Source organism: Mobula hypostoma, chromosome 5, assembly GCF_963921235.1.
Source record: "Mobula hypostoma chromosome 5, sMobHyp1.1, whole genome shotgun sequence".
In the NCBI taxonomy this organism is placed as follows: domain Eukaryota; kingdom Metazoa; phylum Chordata; class Chondrichthyes; order Myliobatiformes; family Myliobatidae; genus Mobula; species Mobula hypostoma.
In genome coordinates this window covers 165,337,997-165,357,208 of record NC_086101.1, presented here as the reverse complement: position 1 = coordinate 165,357,208, position 19,212 = coordinate 165,337,997, and the positions used below count along the sequence as shown (strand labels likewise).

General features: G+C 41.6%; 1 protein-coding gene across 1 annotated transcript in view; it reads left to right on the top strand.

The window, feature by feature from the left end:
* Positions 1–19,212, top strand: part of dmgdh (dimethylglycine dehydrogenase) — a 129,879-nt gene that overhangs the window by 14,290 nt on the left and 96,377 nt on the right. The window contains exons 4-5 of the mRNA XM_063049319.1: positions 2,974–3,138; positions 5,274–5,478. Coding sequence (XP_062905389.1) covers positions 2,974–3,138; positions 5,274–5,478 — 370 coding nt within the window. The remainder of the gene's footprint in view (positions 1–2,973; positions 3,139–5,273; positions 5,479–19,212) is intronic.

The following is a 19,212-nucleotide window of genomic DNA, read 5'->3' as shown; positions in this document are numbered from 1 at the left end:
ATGTCAGGAGGTTACTATGCAACTTTATAAACCTCTGGTTAGTTCACATCTGGAGTATTGTGTTCATTTCTAGTCGCCCCACTATAGGAAGCATGTTGAGGCTTTGGAGAAGGTGCAGAAGAGGTTTACCACGATGTTGCCTGGGTTAGAGGGCATGTGCTATCATGAAAACAACCTGGGTTGTTTTCTCTGGAGCATCAGAGGCCGAGGGGAGATCTGATAGAGGTTTTCAAGATTATGAGGGGCATAGATGGAGTAGACAGGGAGTATCAGTTTCCCAGGGTTGAAATGTCTAACACCAGAGGACATGCATTGAAGGTGAGAGGAGGCAGGTTTAAGAAGGGTGTGAGGTATAAGTTCTTTACTCAGAGTCGTGGATGCTTGGAATGTACTGCCTGATAAAGTCAAATACATTAGAGGATTTTAAGAGACATCTGGGTAGGCACATGGATGTGAGGACGATGGAGGGATATGGACATGGTGTAGGTAGGAAGGATTAGTGTTTGGGTGATTTTGATTGCTCTTTAGCTGGTTCTGCACAACACTGTGTGCCTAATGGGTTGTTCCTGTGCTTTCCTGTTCTATATAATAAAGGAAATAAGGCTGGAGAGAAGAAGCACTGGAAGAAACATCAGGCTAATTTTTAAGAATATTTGGTGCAAGCAAGTGGCAAAAGGAGACATATTCAAGTAGCCGAGGGTTAACAAATAAACAAAACTGAACCTTCATGTGCTTCGAGGTCATAGAGGAAACTATAGATTTCTCCTCAGCTTTATAGTTAAATTTCCGATGTATGGCTGCTGGTGCAGAGGGATGGTAGAGGAAGTCTGAAATATTAAAGGAAGTAGATTGAAAGTAATTGTACCAGTAATAACGGACTGAGCACAAATACTGTATTTTAAAATGCTGTAATCAAATTTAATCATGCCTTTACTTCTACAATCAGAGACAATTGTGTTCACAAATTGGAAAATAATTAACACCACTACTTAGAATGAGGCGTATATGGAAAATCACAACCTACAAAGCTTCCCATCAGCCATGGGTGAGTTACAGTGGGGAGAGCACATTGGAAGTGCATCAGATTCCATAAAGAATCACACTTCTCCTTAGATATCCCTGTCCTGTGCCAGAACAGAGGAAGATGTTAAATACTTCATTTGAAACAAGATCCTGCAATTCATGGAGAATCCCTTTCTGATTTTGGTGAATCCCTTTCAGCCTTTTGAGTGGATTCTAGCCCACAGGGTAGCAAGGGCACACCACCGTCGCAGTCTGTTATGTCACGTAGTTTTTACAGATTATTTGCTGGTTTCTCAGTTAGGCTGCTAGTTAATCTCAGGATATTTCGGTAATGTTGTTTCGTCTCTGGAAAGAAGATTTTCAGCTAATTAAAATATTTTGCTGATGTCTTTCTGTTGCTGGCCATTTTACAAGTAAGGTGACTATTGCCGTACTGCCATTATGATGGGTGCGTAGGACATTGTACAGGAAACATTTTAAAAGTTAGTGCACTTGCAGTATCAGAGTGGCTGGCTCTGACAGTGTAAGGCAGCTAACACAGGTTGAGCACCCCGATCCAAAATTCCAAAATCCAAAAACCTCTGAAATCCTGGAATTGTTTTGAGCGTTGAAATGACATCACAAATGGAAAGTTCCTCAAGGCTCTGGGAAGACTCTCAGGAGATTCACTGGTTTCCCCGCACCACAGTCAGTTCTGAGAAGTGACCTTACATATGTACTGAACAGAAGTTCATGGAAAATAGAAAAAGACTGCATTAAGCGAAAAATGAAGATCTCACACTTGTGTGAACTCTTTGATGTCAGAGTGAATATATGCTGCTTAATGGTATGCTGATTATGAAACAGGCAAATGTCTATCACGACAAACTGAAAATTGAAGGTAATTGTGAATATTCAGCATGCTGGTTGCAGAAATCTAAGAAAAGGCATTACATTTTTAAAGATTTGTGGTGATAAAGTGTCTGCTGATCACAAAGCAGAGAGAAATTTTTTGATTGTCGCTGATGAAATTCTAAGATGCTGAACAGCCACATCAGTACATATGTGTGATGAATACACATAAGACACTGACTGTAACACATCGAGTCGGGAGTAAAGGCGATGTCAAACAGCCATTGACTGTCCACCTGGGCAGCTGAGGTAGTGATAGCTTACGTTTCTGATGGTTCAATGTATATGTTATTGTTTTATGCATAAAATGATTACAATATAATATAGATATAGAACTGCCTCCAGGGTAGTCATAGTCATAGTCATAGTCATACTTTATTGAACCCGGGGGAAATTGGTTTTCGTTACAGTTGCACCATAAATAATAAATAGTAATAGAACCATAAATAGTTAAATAGTAATATGTAAATTATGCCAGTAAATTATGAAATAAGTCCAGGACCAGCCTATTGGCTCAGGGTGTCTGACACTCCAGGGGAGGAGTTGTAAAGTTTGATGGCCACAGGCAGGAATGACTTCCTATGACGCTCAGTGCTGCATCTCGGTGGAATGAGTCTCTGGCTGAATGTACTCCTGTGCCCACCCAGTACATTATGTAATGGATGGGAGACATTGACCAAGATGGCATGCAACTTAGACAGCATCCTCTTTTCAGACACCACCGTGAGAGAGTCCAGTTCCATCCCCACAACATCACTGGCCTTACGAATAAATATATGTATAAGCTGTATATTCAATGTAAATGGATTTCATGTTTAGACTTGAGTCCTATCCTCAAGTTATCTCATTAGATAAATTCAAATATTCCAAAATCTGAAAAAATCCGAAACACTTCCGGCCCCAAGCTTTTCGGATAAGGGTTGCTCAAACTGTAGTAGAACTGATAGCACAGCAAGCCTTTATTTACAACATATAATTTCTTGTTTGTATTTTTTTAAGTTGCATGAAAATAAATAAAAGGCTCCTCAAATTAATCATGCCTTGGTATGATTTCCATAGGCAGTTGGCTTCCATCAGCCAGGCAGTCTCCGAATTGCTACCACCCAGACCAGAGTGGATGAATTTCATTACCAGATGACCCGGACACGGTGGAATGTGACACCACAATTCATGATTGGCCCTGAAAAGGTGCAGGAACTCTTCCCTTTGATAAATATTGACAAGGTAAACTGGCACTTTGTTGACTTCATATTAATCAATTATTTTGCTGACGTACCATTTGTCTTCTGCAGTCTCTCGACCTTGAATTATTTAATTTTTGTAACTGATTTTGAAAATCATTGGAAAGCTTTACTTGGAAGTGTCATTGCACTGCTTTGCAAAGTAATGTTACCTTCCCTTTCCGAAGTGACCTTTTGTATCAAATAATTAAAAACATGTTATGTAAATATTTACTACAGTTGTTTTCTCCATGAAATGTGATAAGGAACAGGGTACATGGGTTGGAATCTACATTCAGCATATTTGGGAAGTCAGCTGAGTGCAGCTTGCTAAAATGTATCTTCACCATTGTCTTACCTTCTGAATTATGTCAGAAAATACTTTTACGTTTACTGTATTTCTATGACTTTAATTGTGATGTGAAAGAAATGATCACCCCCACTACTGCATCATAAATTGTAATTTTTTCCCCTTCATTTTAAAAATTGATTTGTGGGAAATTGATGCTGCTGACAAGATCACCATTTCTTATTCCACCTTAATTGCCTTGGGGAAGGTAGGGGTGAGCAGTCATCTTGAATTGTTGTAGTCCATATAGTGAAGGTATTTCTAGAGGAACCAGCAGGCAGTTTCAGGAATTTGTCAAGTGACATTGAAAGGCTTTTACTTTTAAAATCTAGGCAGTCCAAAGGTATTCTTCCACAGGAGGTAACAAAGTGATCGTATTCTGTTTTCATTTCAAGGAAACTGTTAAGGTTTCTTCCCGTGAAATTATCTGTTTTAAAGTGCTATGAATATAAAAATAATCAGAGAATAATGCTATCTTTGGCTACCAGTACTACACGTGCAACAGTGTTGACTGCTGGTTGAACCCATCTTCTACACATTCAAACCTCACTTCTTTCTCTATTGGAATGTCAGGGTGGAGTTGGATGTGGAGGTGTGGGTATACCTTGTCCCTTCCCATGATACCATGTGGAAAGACGTAATCATGTCAACAAAGGATCCTTTCACAGTATTTTAGTATTGGTGTTGTTACTGGTTTATTATTGTCTCATAATAATAAAGCAATAGCGGGGTGGAGATACGTCTCTACCAAAGGAGGTGTAAGGCACTTCTTCCCTCCGCTAGCCATGGGAGCAGGTTGTGTGAACAGCTGGTGCACATCACAAGTTCTAGTTATGCAACCACTGATGCCAAGCAGACAGTCTCTGAAGAGTATTGATTATGGTTGGGGTCACCTGATTTGTAAAGACACTGCCCCGAAGAAGGCAATGGCAAATTACTTCTGCAGAAAAATTTACCAAGACAGCCATAGTCATGGAAATACCATGATCGCCCATGTCATGTGGCATGGAACATAATGAACGAATAATTGTCAGATATGTATACTGAGATACAGTGAAAAACTTGTCTTGCATGCTGTTGTAGAGTCATAGAGTCTCTGAGCACTACAGCACAGAAGCTGGCTCTTTGGCCAACAATTATCCTGCCTAATCCCTTTCGGCTTGTACCCAGACCATAGCGCTCCATGCACCTCCCACCTCCCATCCATCTACTTATCCAAGCTGCTCTTAAACGTTGCATTCTAACCTGCATCCACTGATCTGCTGGCAGCTCATTCCACACTCCCGCCATTCTCTAAGTGAAGGAGTTCCTGTCAATTACTCCCTAAATATTTCACCTTTCACCTCTGACCCATTAGTTCTAGTCTCATCCAAACTCAGTGGAAAAAGCCTTTTTGCATTTACCCCATAGTATCTATACCCCTCATAATTTGTACGCCTTTATTAAATCTCCCCTCAGTCTTCCACGCTCCAGAGAATAAAATCCTAACCCATTCAACTTTATCTTTCACACAGAGCAAACCATTACACAGTGCATTGATGTACTGCAAGTTAAAGCAATGATGCGATGTGATGGACTTTCCTTGTGGTAAATGTCAGCACTGTTCTGATACAAGTCTGGCAGCTAGATTAAGATGAGAAGTTTTGAGTGCTATGTGTAAGATACGAAAGAACCAGGTGATCCCATTGCCCTTAAGAAATTAAATTTTTAAAGAAAATGTTAGTCTTACTCAGAGTTTTACATACAACACTTTTCAGATGGATGTGGTTATGTTACATGCTATCCTCTAGGTCCTGGCTGGATTATATAACCCTGGAGATGGCCACATTGATCCTTATTCTCTCACCATGGCTTTGGCAGTTGGAGCACGTCTCTATGGGGCTGAGTTATACTATCCTGCTGCAGTAACCGGTCTTTCACAAAGATCTGATGGGACATGGAATGTGGAGACAGTAAAGGGAGAAATTCACGCTAACCGAATTGTGAACTGTGCAGGTATGGTGCTATCTCCATATTGAAAAGTAAATTCAATCTAGAATCATACAGACTGCAGTGTTTCTTGATTGTTGTCGTACATTGTTTTACAACTGGAGATAAGATATGATTGCATACCGTGTTAGCAATCTATAGGTTCCTCAGAACCATGGACAATTTATTTTGTTATGTATTAAGGTGGCATACATCTTGCCTGCCTTGCTCAGTGATCCTGGTTTATTCCCCTTAAGTGTGGCAATACAAAAATAAATCCCTCCCTCAGCCTTGGGAGGTTCAGTGCATGATCCTAGTCTAGACTTTTAAGGTATTTTTCACAATTGCAGTTCAGCTGACCTCCTATGCTGTGGATGAAGTCAACTATCCTGATACAGCCTTTTGGATCGGTGCAGAGAGTTCCTAGGCAATCTTCTCCCTTTTTGGACATGGAAGAATGCTGAAAACTAATCTTTGATTCCTTTAAGACACTGTTGCTGGAGTTAATGATAAGAATATGTTAGAAGGGCCAAGAATTCAATATGAGTATACTGTAATTGATTTACTTATTAAGTTATTATTATTATTCTATTATTTTTTTCTTCTTTTTCTACATTATGTATTGCATTGAACTGCTGCTGCTAAGTTAACAGATTTCACAACACATGCTGATGATAATAAACCTGATTCTGATTCTGAATTTTCAATTGCATATCTTGAAACTACAGTGTTTTGGAAGAACATTTTAATAAGTTGTTATCTGTTGGTATAGCCAAGTAGGTCCTCTATCAACCTTGATGTGAAGGGTAAATACAAATATTTTGACTTGACTTTAAGTTGGAAGTACATCTGTTTAGATCCACAAATCAGAAATAGTTGGTTGGAAGAATTGTTGTTATTGGGTCATTGATAGCAGTTTATTGTCGAGCTTGGCAAAATATGTCTCAAAGGAATTAGTGTATATTTAAAATGATTGTTCTTAAAATTACTCGTGGAACATTTTGTATTTAACTTTCATTTAATCACAACAGAGTCCAGATTTTTAGGATCAGAAATTGGCCATTCGATGTGTGAAATAGATGTGTGAAGACAGGGATAATTTATTGAGTTAATATCAGTGGCAACGTAACATCAAAATACAATCTTCTTGTTGATTCTTTTAATTGAACTGGCAAATACATTGTTGTAAGAAGAAGTTCACTGGGTGTAAAAAAGGATGCAAAAAAGAGTACTCTTTTAAAAAGTATTTATCTGTGAATATCTACGTCCCTGGAAGGCCATCAATAATTGTCCTTGAGACAGAATCATAGAAATCTACAGCATATTACGGGCCCTTCAGTCCACAATGTTGTGCCGACCATGTAACCTACTCTAGAAGCTGCCTAGAATTACCCTACTGCATAGCCTTCTATTTTTGTACCTATTTTTGTGTACCTATCTAAGAGTCTCTTAAAAGACCCAATTGTATCTGCCTCTACCACTGTCGCTGGCATGGCATTCCACACATCCAAAGCACCTTAAATCTGTGCCCCCTCCTGTTAGCCATTTTAGCCCTGGGAAAAAGCCTCTGGCTATCCACATGATCAGTGCTTCTCATCACCTTCACTGTGGAGAAGATTTCTCCCGAAATTCATTTCGGTAGGGCATTGTGGTGATGACTGGAGTGGGGTGGGGTGGGGAGGGCAACAGTATATTAGTCATTTTGAATGACAGCTTGATTCAGGTCACACCCCGCTCTTTTTTTGACTAGTTCAATGTATCAACTGAATGACTTTACTTCTGCCAAAGCAATACACCTTCATCACTTGCTCAGGAGTGTCACCATAGATTTTTGTATTGAGGTCCGTGAACTGGGCAACCTACCTATAATGAAGGATGTAGTGACAAACTATCGTGAAAATAATAGGAGTAAGCAAAGTCAACATGGATTTCTGAAGGGGAAATCATACTGAAATTTTTTTAGAGTTCTTTATCAATACAGCAACCAGAGTACATAAGGGCAATGAGTGGCTGTGGTAGATTTAGACTTTACAAAAGCTTTCCTTAACACCCTACAAGGAGGTTGGTTAGCAAGGGTTAAGCACTTAGATTTGCAAGTAATGTACTGACATGGATTAATTAGTTATTGGGCAGGGAGCAAAGAAGAATAAACCGATTCTTCTTAAGTTAGCTGAACTGCAGTTGGCTAAGCATAAGAAAAAGTGCCACAAAGTGGACATGTTGTATTTGCCTTTAATTTTTCAGGAGAGGATAAACTTTTCAAGTTATTGTTGAAGTAGAGACAGCGTTCAAATGTAGGGCATTTTTACACAAATGAGAAAATCTGTAGATGCTGGAATAAGGCCTCACTTAGGTTGGAGGAAAAACACCTTTTATTCTGCTAACTTCCAACCTGATGGCATGGACATCGATTTCTCAAACTTCCAGTAATGTCTCCATCCCCTTGTCCCTCTCTCATGTTATCTCCTTGCCCGCCCATCGCTTCCCTTTGGTGCTCCTCCGCCCCTCTTTCTTCTTTCTTCCATGGTCTTCTCTGTTTCTCACCAATCAACTTCCCAGCTCTTTGCTTCAACCCTCCCCCTCCAAGTTTCACCTGTCACCTGGTGCTTCTCTTTCCCCTTGGCCCACCTTTCAAATCTACTCCTCAGCTTTTTCTCTCCAGTCCTGCAAGAGGGTTTTGGCCCAAAACATTAACTGTACTTTTTTCCATAGATGCTGCCTGGCCTGCTGAGTTCCTCCAGCATTTTGTGAGCATTTTTACACTGCAAGTTTCCACAAATGACCAGATGATCTGAATCAGAAAAGTTACTTGGTTAGACATTAGAAGCTATTCTTTGATTTAACTAACACCATGAGATCTCTGCAACCACCTGAACCAGTTGAGATTTAGACCTAACATCTGAAGTAGGACAGTTGAGACATTCCTGGTCCTTTCATACATGTCATGGTGGGCATGCTATGTGTGGCAACTCTTGCAGGCTGCCCCCAGCACATCCTTAGGTTGTGTTGGTTTTAGCGCAAGCAACGCATTTTACTGTATGTTTCAATTTACACCTGACAAATAAATGAAATGAACGAATGAATGCACCTTGCTCTCCCCCATACCGGGCAGTCAAGAGTGAAGTGAAGTTTGTGCAGTGAAAATTAAGACTGAGAAGGTGCTCAGGAAGCTTAATGGTCTGAGGGTGGATAAATCTCCTGGACCTGATGGAATGCACCCTCAGGTTCTGAAGGAAGTATCCGGAGAGATTGCAGGGGCATTAACAATGATCTTTCTAGAATCAATAGATTCTGGAATTGCACTGGATGACTGGAAAATTGCAAATGTTATTCTGCTATTTAAGGAGAGTTGGAAGCAGCAGAAAGGAAACTCTATACCTGTCAGCCTGATATCAGTGGTTGGGAAGTTGTTAGAATCGATTGTTAGGGATGAGATTACAGAGTACCTGGAGGCACATGACAAGATAGGCCAAAGCCAGCATGGTTTCCTGAAAGGAAAATCCTGCCTGATGAACCTACTGCAATTCTTTGAGGAAATTACAAGCAGGGTAGACAAAGGAGATGCAGTAGACGTGGTGTACTTGGATTTTCAGAAGGCTGTTGACAAGGTGCCACACATGCTTAGCAAGATAAGAGCCCATGGAATTACAGGGAAGTTACTAGCATGGGTGGAGCATTGGCTGATCGGCAGAAAATGGAGAGTGGGAATAAAGGGATCCTATTCTGGCTGGCTGCTGATTACCAGTGAAGTTCCACAGGGTTCAACGTTTGGACTGCTGCTTTTTACAATGTATGTCAATGATTTGGACTATGGGATTAATGGATTTGTGGCTAAATTTGTCGGTGATACAAAAATAGGTAGAGCAGTTGGTAGTGTTGAAGAAACGGAGAGCCTGCAGAGAGGCTTACATAGTTTAGGGGAATGGGCAAAGAAGTGGCAAATGAAATACAATGTTGAAAAGTGTATGGTCATGCACTTTGGTGAAAGAAATAAATGGGCAGACTATTATTTAGATGGGAAGAGAATTCAAAATGCAGAGATGCAAAGAGACTTGGGAGTCCTTGTGCAAGATACCCTAAAGGTTAACCTCCAGGTTGAGTCGGTGGTGAAGAACGCAAATGCAATGTTGGCATTCATTTCTAGAGGTATAGAATATAAGAGCAGGGATGTGATGTTGAGGCTCTATAGGGCACTCATGAGACCACACTTGGAGTATTGTGTGCAGTTTTAGGCTCCTTATTTTAGAAAGGATATACTAACATTGGAGAGGGTTCAGAGAAGATTCACGAGAATGATTCCAGGAATGAAAGGGTTACTGTATGAAAAACATCTGGCAGCTCTTGGGCTGTATTCCCTGGAGTTCAGGAGAATGAGGGGGAATCTCAGAGAAACGTTCTGAATGTTAAAATGCCTGAACAGTTTAGATATGCAAAGTTATTTCCCATCATAGGTAAGTCTAGGATAAGAGGGCACGACTTCAGGATTGAAGGATGTCCATTTAGAATAGAGATGTGGAAAAATTACTTTAGTTAGAGGGTGGTAAATCTCTGGAATTTGTTGCCACGACATTTGTGGAGGCCAAGTCATTTGGGTGTATTTAAGGCAGAGATAGATAAGTTCTTGATTAGCCAGGGCATCAAAGGGTATGGGGTGAAGGCAGGGGCATGAGGATGACTGGAAGAATTGGATCAGCCCATGATTGAATGACGGAGTAGACTCGATGGGCCAAATGGCCTGCTCCTGCTCCTACATCTTATGTTCTTATGGTCTCTTGTTTTTGGTTGGCTATACACTGTAATATTTTACTGAGTAAGAGAAGTATTACTCTTGAGTTGATATTACTCATGAGAAATTTAGGTTTTCAATGACTTAAGTGTAATTAATTCAAATTATCACATGGCTTACATTTTTGATACCCTTATTGGTAAGCCTTTACTGGTAAAATTTTCACAGCCTCGCCATAACTCTTCATAACTGTGTGCTGATTCAGAAGTATTTTGACCATATTCCTAACTCTAAAAGAACATAGGGTATAGATAGTACAGCACAAGAACAGGCCTGTACTAAAAAAACTTGTAATTAAATACCTAACTAAGCTAGACTTTTCTGCCTAATGGCCATACCCCGCGATCCTATGCACATTCAGATGCCTGTCTAAGAGCCTCTATTGTATTTGCCCCCACTACCATGGAAGTGCATTTCTGGCACCTACCACTCTCTGTGTTATAAATAATTGCCCTACACATGTCCTTTGAACTTTCTCCCTTTCAAGTTAAAAGTCATATCATTCAGTATTAGACAGATCGATTTTGAGAAATGATTATGCTGTCTAATTCTGCCTCTCATAAGTTTCTAAACTTCTGTCAGGTCTCTCCTTAGTCTCCACCACTCTAGAAAACAGAAGCCAAGTCTGTCTGACCTTTCCTAATATTAGATGCCCTCCAATCCAGGCAGCATCCTCTGTGTTTGACTTTAATTTTTTGGTAAACCTCTTTTGCAACCTCTTCACAGCCTCCACATTCTTCCTATAATGGGACAACAAGAATTGAATGCAACATTTCAGATATGATCCAACCAGAGTTTAATAAAGTTGCAACATAATTTGCTAACACTTGAACTCAGTGCCCCAACTAATACAGACGGACATTCCATAAGCCTTCTTTATCACCCTATCACTCTGTGCAGCTACTTTTGGGATGCTGTGGACTTGGACTCCAAGATCTCTCTGTACATCAATGCTGAGGGTACTGCCATTATCTGCACTGTCCCTTTAGAATTAAATTAGTAAACTATGTTTACCCATCTCTCTTGTATTCACTTACCTACCCTGTCTTCAATATCTTCATTTTAAAATTCTTAACCTCTTTTTTTTGCTCCCAGTGGCAATGACAGTCTTTGCTCTTGGGAAGACAGTATTAATCGGTTTTGTTGTACATGTCTTCATTAAATGTGATAAGCATTCTTCCACAATATAGTTGTGTAGAATTGAATTGAATTGATTTTATTTCTGACATCCTTCATATACGTGAGGAGTAAAAATCCTTACGTCACATCTGTCTAAATGTGCAATGAGCAATTTATAGTAATTTATAATAAATAGTGTGTACAACAGGACAGTCAATATAACCTAGAAATATAATTGTATCAGCATGAATTAATCAGTCTGATGGCCTGGTGGAAGAAGCTGTCCCGGAGCCTGTTGGTCCTGTCTTTTAGCTGCGGTACTGTCTCCCGGCTGGTAGCAGCTGGAACAGTTTATGGTTGGGATGACTTGGGTCCCCAATGATCTTTCGGGCCCTTTTTACACACCTGTCTTTGTAAATGTCCTGATCTACAGATGCGCTAGGCTGTCTGCACCATTCTCTGCAGAGTCCTGTGATTGGGGGTGGTATAGCTCCCATACCAGGCAGTGATGCAGCCAGTCAGGATGCTCTCAATTGTGCCCCTATAGAAAGTTCTTAGGATTTGGGGGCCCATACCAAGCTTGTTTAACTGAATATTATTAAAGGAACAGAAATAAATGTCCAACTAAGAGCAATATGCACTTTGGAGGGGATATGCCAGCACACATTGGCCACTACTATCTGTGGTAGAGTTCAAGATTGGTGCGCTGCTCTTGCGGATGTCTTAGTGGTGCGAGGTACATACTACACACACCATGTACTGGTATTGGAGGGAATGAATACTTTGAGAAGAAGATCTATTGGTACTTTGGTTTATTGTTGTGACATACTAAGTTACAGAGAAAATCTTTGCATGTCATCTCAACAGATTATTACATCACTTCAATGTACTGAGCTAGCACAAAAGTAAAAAACAGTAGCAATGCAAAAAAGTGTTACAGTTACAGATAAAGTGCAGTGTAGGCAAATATTAAGATGCAAGGCCATAGCAATTTAGGTTGTGAGGTCAGGAGTACACCTTACTGCAGTGGTCCCCAACCACCAGGCTGCGGACCGGTACCGGGCCACAAAGCATGTGCTACTGGGCCTCGAGGAAACGATATGAGTCAGCTGCACCTTTCCTCATTCCCTGTCACGCCCACTGTTGAACTTGAACGCACACGAGGTCATCAGTTGGGCATTAACCTGCAACTACTCGATGAATAAAAAACAAACGTTGCTTGAGGGTTTCTTTAGAAGAGGTGGTAGGGGACAGAAAAGGCCTGACGATGATGATAACGCAGAGACAGCTGAGGCCGAGACTGCAAAAAAAAAAGAAAGCTTCCTTCAAAAGAAAATACGACGAGTCGTACATAAAATATGGCTTTATTGCGACCGGTGACTCACACGCTCCAAGCCCCCTGTATGTGATATGTGGAGACAAGCTGTCTAATGAGGCAATAAAGCCCTCAAAACTGCTTCGGCACCTTGAGTCCAGGCACCCTGCACTTAAAGACAAACCCATTGAGTTTTTTGAGCGGAAAAAACGTGAGCAAGTGGGACAGAACCAAGTGCTGAAAGCCACCATCTCCACAAATGCTGCTGCTCTGAGAGCGTCGTACTTAGTGGCTAGCCATATTGCTAAGGCTAAGGAGCCTTTCACTGTTGCTGAAGAATTGATTCTGCCTGCTGCCAAGGACATGTGCCGTGAACTGTTGGGAGAAGCTGCAGCTAACAAGATGGCACAGGTTTCTCTTTCAGCTACCAGTTTCAAGGAGAATCGATGACATAGTGGAGGACATCGAAGCACAGCTTTTGGAACAGCTTAACTAGTCTGGTTTCACTACCCGAGTCAAAGAGGTTGCCCTGAATGCCAGTCGACACACTGTGTCACACACAGGGAAATGCTGGCTAGCTGAAAAATGTCACCTGATCTTAACAGCGTATTGAGTGACGTTGTTGAAGTTATCAATCACATCAAAGCAAAAGCCCTTAACTCATGTCTGTTTGAGCAGCTTTGCAAGGAAATGGATGCAGAGCACAAACGCCTTCTCTAACACACTGAAGTCAGGTGGCTATCAAGGGGAAGAGCCCTGGCTAGGGTTTTTGAGTTAAGAGAGCAGCTACGGTGATTTCTTTCAAGAATAAAGTCACCACTGCCAGCCCACTTAAGTGAGGAGGAGTAGGTAGCAAAACTCACTTATCTGTGTGACATCTTCAATCTGCTCAGTGAACTCAATTTGTCACGTCAGGGGAGAATATCAACTGTCTTCAAGTTGGCAGCTGAAGCGTCTGCTTTCACAGCCAAACTGGAACTGTGGGGACGGTGAGTGGACAGTGGCATATTTGGCATGTTCCCAACATTAGCTGGGAATTTGGGAGAGACTGAGGTTCACAGTTGATGCGCGAACGCCTATCTTCACTGTCGACAGAATTCGAGCGTTACTTCCCAACCGCAAATGACCCAAGACGTGCAAAGGAATGGGTCCGTGACACATTTGTGAATGTCCCCGGTGAATCACCTATGTCTGCGCTGGAAGAAGAAATACTACTCGAGCCTGCAAGTGACGGTGGGCTGAAAAGTACGTTTGACATAACATCTCTGCCGGCATTCTGGATCAAAGTCAAGACTGAATATCCTGAGGTAGCCACGAAAGCACTGAAAATGTTGCTTCCATTTCCGACATCATATCTCTGCGAAGCGGAGTTTTCTGCAATGAATGCAATGAAAACTAAAATGTGGAATAGACTGGACATAAGGAAACCCCTTATGACTTATCACTATATTCATGCAAGGAAAATATGCGGTGTGTTTAATATTAAATTTGTTAGATAAACCCTTTTAGAAACGAAATTGAGTGTATTAGCCACTGATAAGTGACTTATAGTTGACTTATCACCTATATCCCAGTCGTGATTAACACCCCCTTCCTCCTCGAGTCGGCCAGTCCGCAAGAATATTGTCAATATTAAACCGGTCCGCGGTGTTAAAAAGATTGGGGACCCCTGCCTTACTGTACAAGTGGGTCGTTCAGTTGTCTTATAACGTCAGGATAGTAGCTGCTCTTGAGACTTGTGATATGTGCTTTCAGGCTTTTGTATTTTCCGCCTAAAAGGAGAGGAGAAAAAGAGAGACTATCCGGATGGATTGGCTCTATGATTACGTTTGCTCTTTGCCAAGGCAGTGAGAAGTATAATCAGAGTCCATGGAGTGGAGGCTTCCTTTCTTGATGTGCTGAGCTGTGGTGCCAGGCAGAACAATTGTCATACCAAGCCATATTCATCCAAATATGGCTTCATGCACCCATACTGAGCTCGTCAATTTCATCAACCCTGCCTCCAACTTCTACTCTCTCCTCAAATTTACTTGGTCCATTTCTGCCGTCTCTCTCCCCCTTCTTTATCTCTCTGCCGCCTTCGCTGGAGACAAATGGTCCATCAACATCTTTTTTAAACCCTTCAGTTCCCATGGCTATCTTGACTATACCTCTTCCCACCGTCTCCTATTTACATGGAACTCTTCTTAGTTCCTTTGTCTCTGCCTCATCTGTTCCCGGGTTGAGGCATTCCTTTCTAAAAGAACAGGGTTTCCCTTCCTTCATCACCGATGCTGCCCTCACCTGCATTTCCTCCATTTCCCAGACATTTGTTCTCACCCCATCTTCCTACCAGCTTTTCAGGGTTAGAGTTGCTCTTGTCCTCACCTACCACCCCAGGAATCTCTGCATCCAACACATCATTCTCCACATCTTCTGTCATCTCACTGGGATCCTACCTCCAACACATTTTTACCTCATCCCCACCTCACCCCCCACTTTCCACAGGGATCACTCCCTCTATAATTCTCTTGTCCATTCATTCCTCCCCATTAATCTCCCTCCTGACACAAATCCTTGTGAGCAACAGAAATGCTACACCTGCCTTTTCAGCTTCTCCCTTGCCACCATTCAAGGTCCCAAACAGTTCTTCCAGATGAAGCAATACTTCACGTGCAAATCTGCTTGGGTCATCTATTGTATCTGGTGCTCCCAGTTCAGCCTACTGGACATTGGTGAGACCTGATGTAAGTTGAGAAGCACTTTGTCGAGCACTTTCGCTCAGTCTGCCTAAAGTGGAATTTCCCTGTGGCCAACTATTTTGTTTCCTATCCCCATTCCAGTTTCGACGTGTTGGTCCATGACCTTCTCATTTTGCCACAACGAGGCCATTATCAAGGTGGAGGAGCAACACCTCAAATTCCATCTAGGTAGCTTCCAACCTGATGACATGACCATTGACTTCTCCAACTTCCAATAATTCTTCCCCTCCCCTTCCCTCTTCCATTCCCCATTGTGGCTCTCATCTCTTCTCCTCACCTGCCTATCACCTCCCCCTGGTGTGCCTCCTTCTTCCCTTTCTCTAGTGGTTCATTCTCCTCTTCTATCAGATTCCTTCTTCTCCACCCCTTTACCTTTCCCACCCACCTGGCTTCACCTATCACCTTCTAGCTAGATAGTCCTCCTTCCCCTCCCCTAATCTTTTTTATTCTGCCATCTTCCCCTTCCTTCCCAGTCTTGAGAAAGGGTCTCAACCCAAAACGTTGACTGCTCATTCATTTCTATAGATGCTGCCTGACCTGCTGAGCTCCTCCAGCATTTTGTGAGTTCTGCAAGCAAATAGGCTGCTTTGTTTGATGCATCTATTACAAATAGGGGAGGGTCAACATAGACATGCAGAATTTCTTTAACCTCCTGAAAATTAGTTGCTTATTTAAAAGTCATTGGATCTGCATATATCCAGGCAGGTGGAGAGATCGATCACACTGCTGACTAGGTCGGGTAAAGTCTGTAAGATGCCACATATTGAGTGACCTCTGACCATCATGTCATAATGGTGCTTACTTGGAGTCACAAAAGACTACAGCTACAGGAATCTGAAGTGATAAACAGACTGCTGGAAGAACTTAGCAGGTTGAGCAACATCTTTGGGGAGGGAAGAAATTGCTGACCTTTTGGTTTGATACTCTGCATTAGCACTCATAAAATAAATGGGTATTTATTTGGTTGGTCCGCCTATGTTTCTAGTCAGTTGTAACCCCTATGATGTGGATGGTATGATTTTCTGCACTTTTAATACTGTTCGATTTCTAGAGTAGATTGAAGATGATTGAAGATCGCTCTTTGGTAGTTGTGCTCCAATGCCATTCCTGGATATTGGATATTATAGTATGAAGGCATGGACTGCTTCCGTGGAGCTGTGAATGGAGTTCAACATTGTAGAGTGAATATCCCTGCTTCTGTCTGTTAGGGGAAGCCATTGAAGCAACAGCTGAAGGAGGTCGGATTTAGGAAGTTCTTGGAACACGTCCTGGAGCTAAGATGCTTTATATCCAACTGCAAACATCTCCATTTGTGTCAGCTATGGGGAACTTCCTTTTTCCCTTGAATTCCATTGACTTCAAAATTATTGGAGCTTCTTGATACCACACTGACCATTTGCCCTGAGATCATGAACTCCTCTGCAGTTCAGTTCTCCTTGTCATATTTGGACCAAGAATGTAATGAGTCCTGGAGCCAAGTGGCCCTGGTGAGCTTCATTGAGCAGATGAGATGTGCCACTTGTTGACTTTGCTGACTGATGAGAGAGTAATTAACTGCATTAGATTTATCCTAGTTTTTGTGAGACTTACTTGGACAGTATTCTATATTACTAGTTAGATGAGGGCATTGTAGAAATATTGCAACACTTTGACTGAAGACTCATTTAGTTCTTAAGCATATATCTTCAGAATGAAGCAAAGATGTTCTTGGTTGTTTCTGTATATTATGAATAATGAGTTAAGTTAGTGAAGATTTATTTTTTGTGATGGTAACGTCTGGCTGTGGCTGATTGAAGGTGGTTGAACAATTGTTATTCATTTCTTTGGCGATCATAGGCACACCATCATCAAATTTGAAGATGGTTTTGAAGCTTCCTCTTGTTAGCCATCCAGTTGCCCATTACTATTAATAACTGAATGTATCAGTATAGTTACATGGGTTGTGGGATTGTTTGACTCTGTCCTAGCAAGTAGTTTTTGGAGTTTCACGCATAAAATGGTGGAGGAACTCAGCAGGTCAGTCAGCATCTACGGAGAGGAATAAACAGTCGATGTTTCAGGTTGAGACCTTCCTGATGAAAGATCATATTATTTCTCTCCATAGACACTGCCTGACTTGCTGAGTTCCTTCAGCATTTTGTATGTGTTGCCCTGGATTTCCAGCATCTGCAGAATCTCTTGTATTTAAGTTTTCAGAGATTATCAAGTAAGTGGTCCATTTGACACTGGCATAGTATTCTCCGGTCCTTCACGATCTTTGACAACTGCTCTGCCAAGTACTGTGGGGTTCCCTTAAATATCTCTGTAATAGTGGAAGTGTTATTTCAGTACACCATTGATCTGTCATATCTGGTTTTGTGTAGCACTGTTGCTTTCATCATATATGCATTGTGAAAACATGCAGGAGTTTCACATCAAAGATGTCAGACTTGAGAACCCTTTTGTTTGCTATGGTAGGCAAGTGCAACAGGTGAATGGACTGATGCGGATGAAAACATCATGACAGCTGTTGTGGTGCTAGTTACTGACTTAAATGATGCTCTGCCTGTAATCACAGCATGTGGGGACTGAGACAGTGGAAATGCATTTGGTTTTGTTACAGGACAGAATTGGAATGTGATGACTGTGCGATGAACCTCTTGTGTGCACGCAGTATCTTTTATCCTTATAAAATTGCTCGTTATCTCAGCAGGTTAACAGGAAGCGTAAAAGGAGTGCAAATAACTTTTGTTGAATAGATAACCTCAGTGACCTCCCTTACAAAGAGTGGAAGACAATCTGTGAATTGTAGTGATTATCTCAAATGTCAGCCTACAAGGAGCAAGGACCATGGAGGTCTGTTGATGTGATTACTTTTAAGCAGCTATCATTAATGCAGTTGTTACCCTGCTCCGAGGGTACAATTATGACCACTGCAGGTGACAAATTTGAATGGGGAGAATATTATTAAAGCCCTGAAATTTTACAAATTGCTGATCTTGAGGAAGGAGAATTGCTTGGTAATCTCCATGGGTAGATGTGGAATCCTGCTCAGATCTCCTTTCCATCTTCCTTCTCATTGAGTAGTTTCACCCACTTTCTTTGCCATTTGTTCATTCTTGCACCCATGCTATGTGTCAAGTGAACTGCCTTCTAATACCTTGGAACAACTGGTTTTGTGCAGAACCCTTGCAATCCGTGAAGAGGCTTTCAGTGCTGCCATGTCAACCTTGGTTGCTACTTGAAATAACCGTGGTTAGTATCAATGTCTTGAATAGTCATTGCTGTGTTTATAAGAAGTCAACCTATAAAGAATAATCAACATTACCCCTTGTTACTCCTCCTTTTGCTAAACACATACTCAACTGTGGGAAATCAAGAAATAATGCTATCTGTATGATTATAAATGTTACTGCCTGTTATGCCACTGGTGTTTAGGGCAGCAATGAAGGTCCCCCATCTCAGCGCTTCCTGCATCATCTCAGTAGCTTTCCATCAGTTTTCACTACTGTCAGTCACACAAGTGCTGGATGGGAACTCAGGAATTTACTAAGTGCTCTCAGATGTAGAAAGATTCTTCATCGCTATTTCCTTAACAGTTTTGTTTGCTCAGGATTGTTAGCCCTGAGTTGAATCCCGGAACCTGGAGGACCAGTCTGGCCTCTATCCTTTGACCTGTTTGGCATGGGTGATCCTACCAAGAGCCAAAGCATAAGGCCCTGACTCCAGCCAACTTGGCAGCCTGTGTCTCGAGGCATGCAAGTTTACAAACCCAGCAACAAGGTTGTGGTCCTCTTGACAGATGATTGTAAATGTTGGTG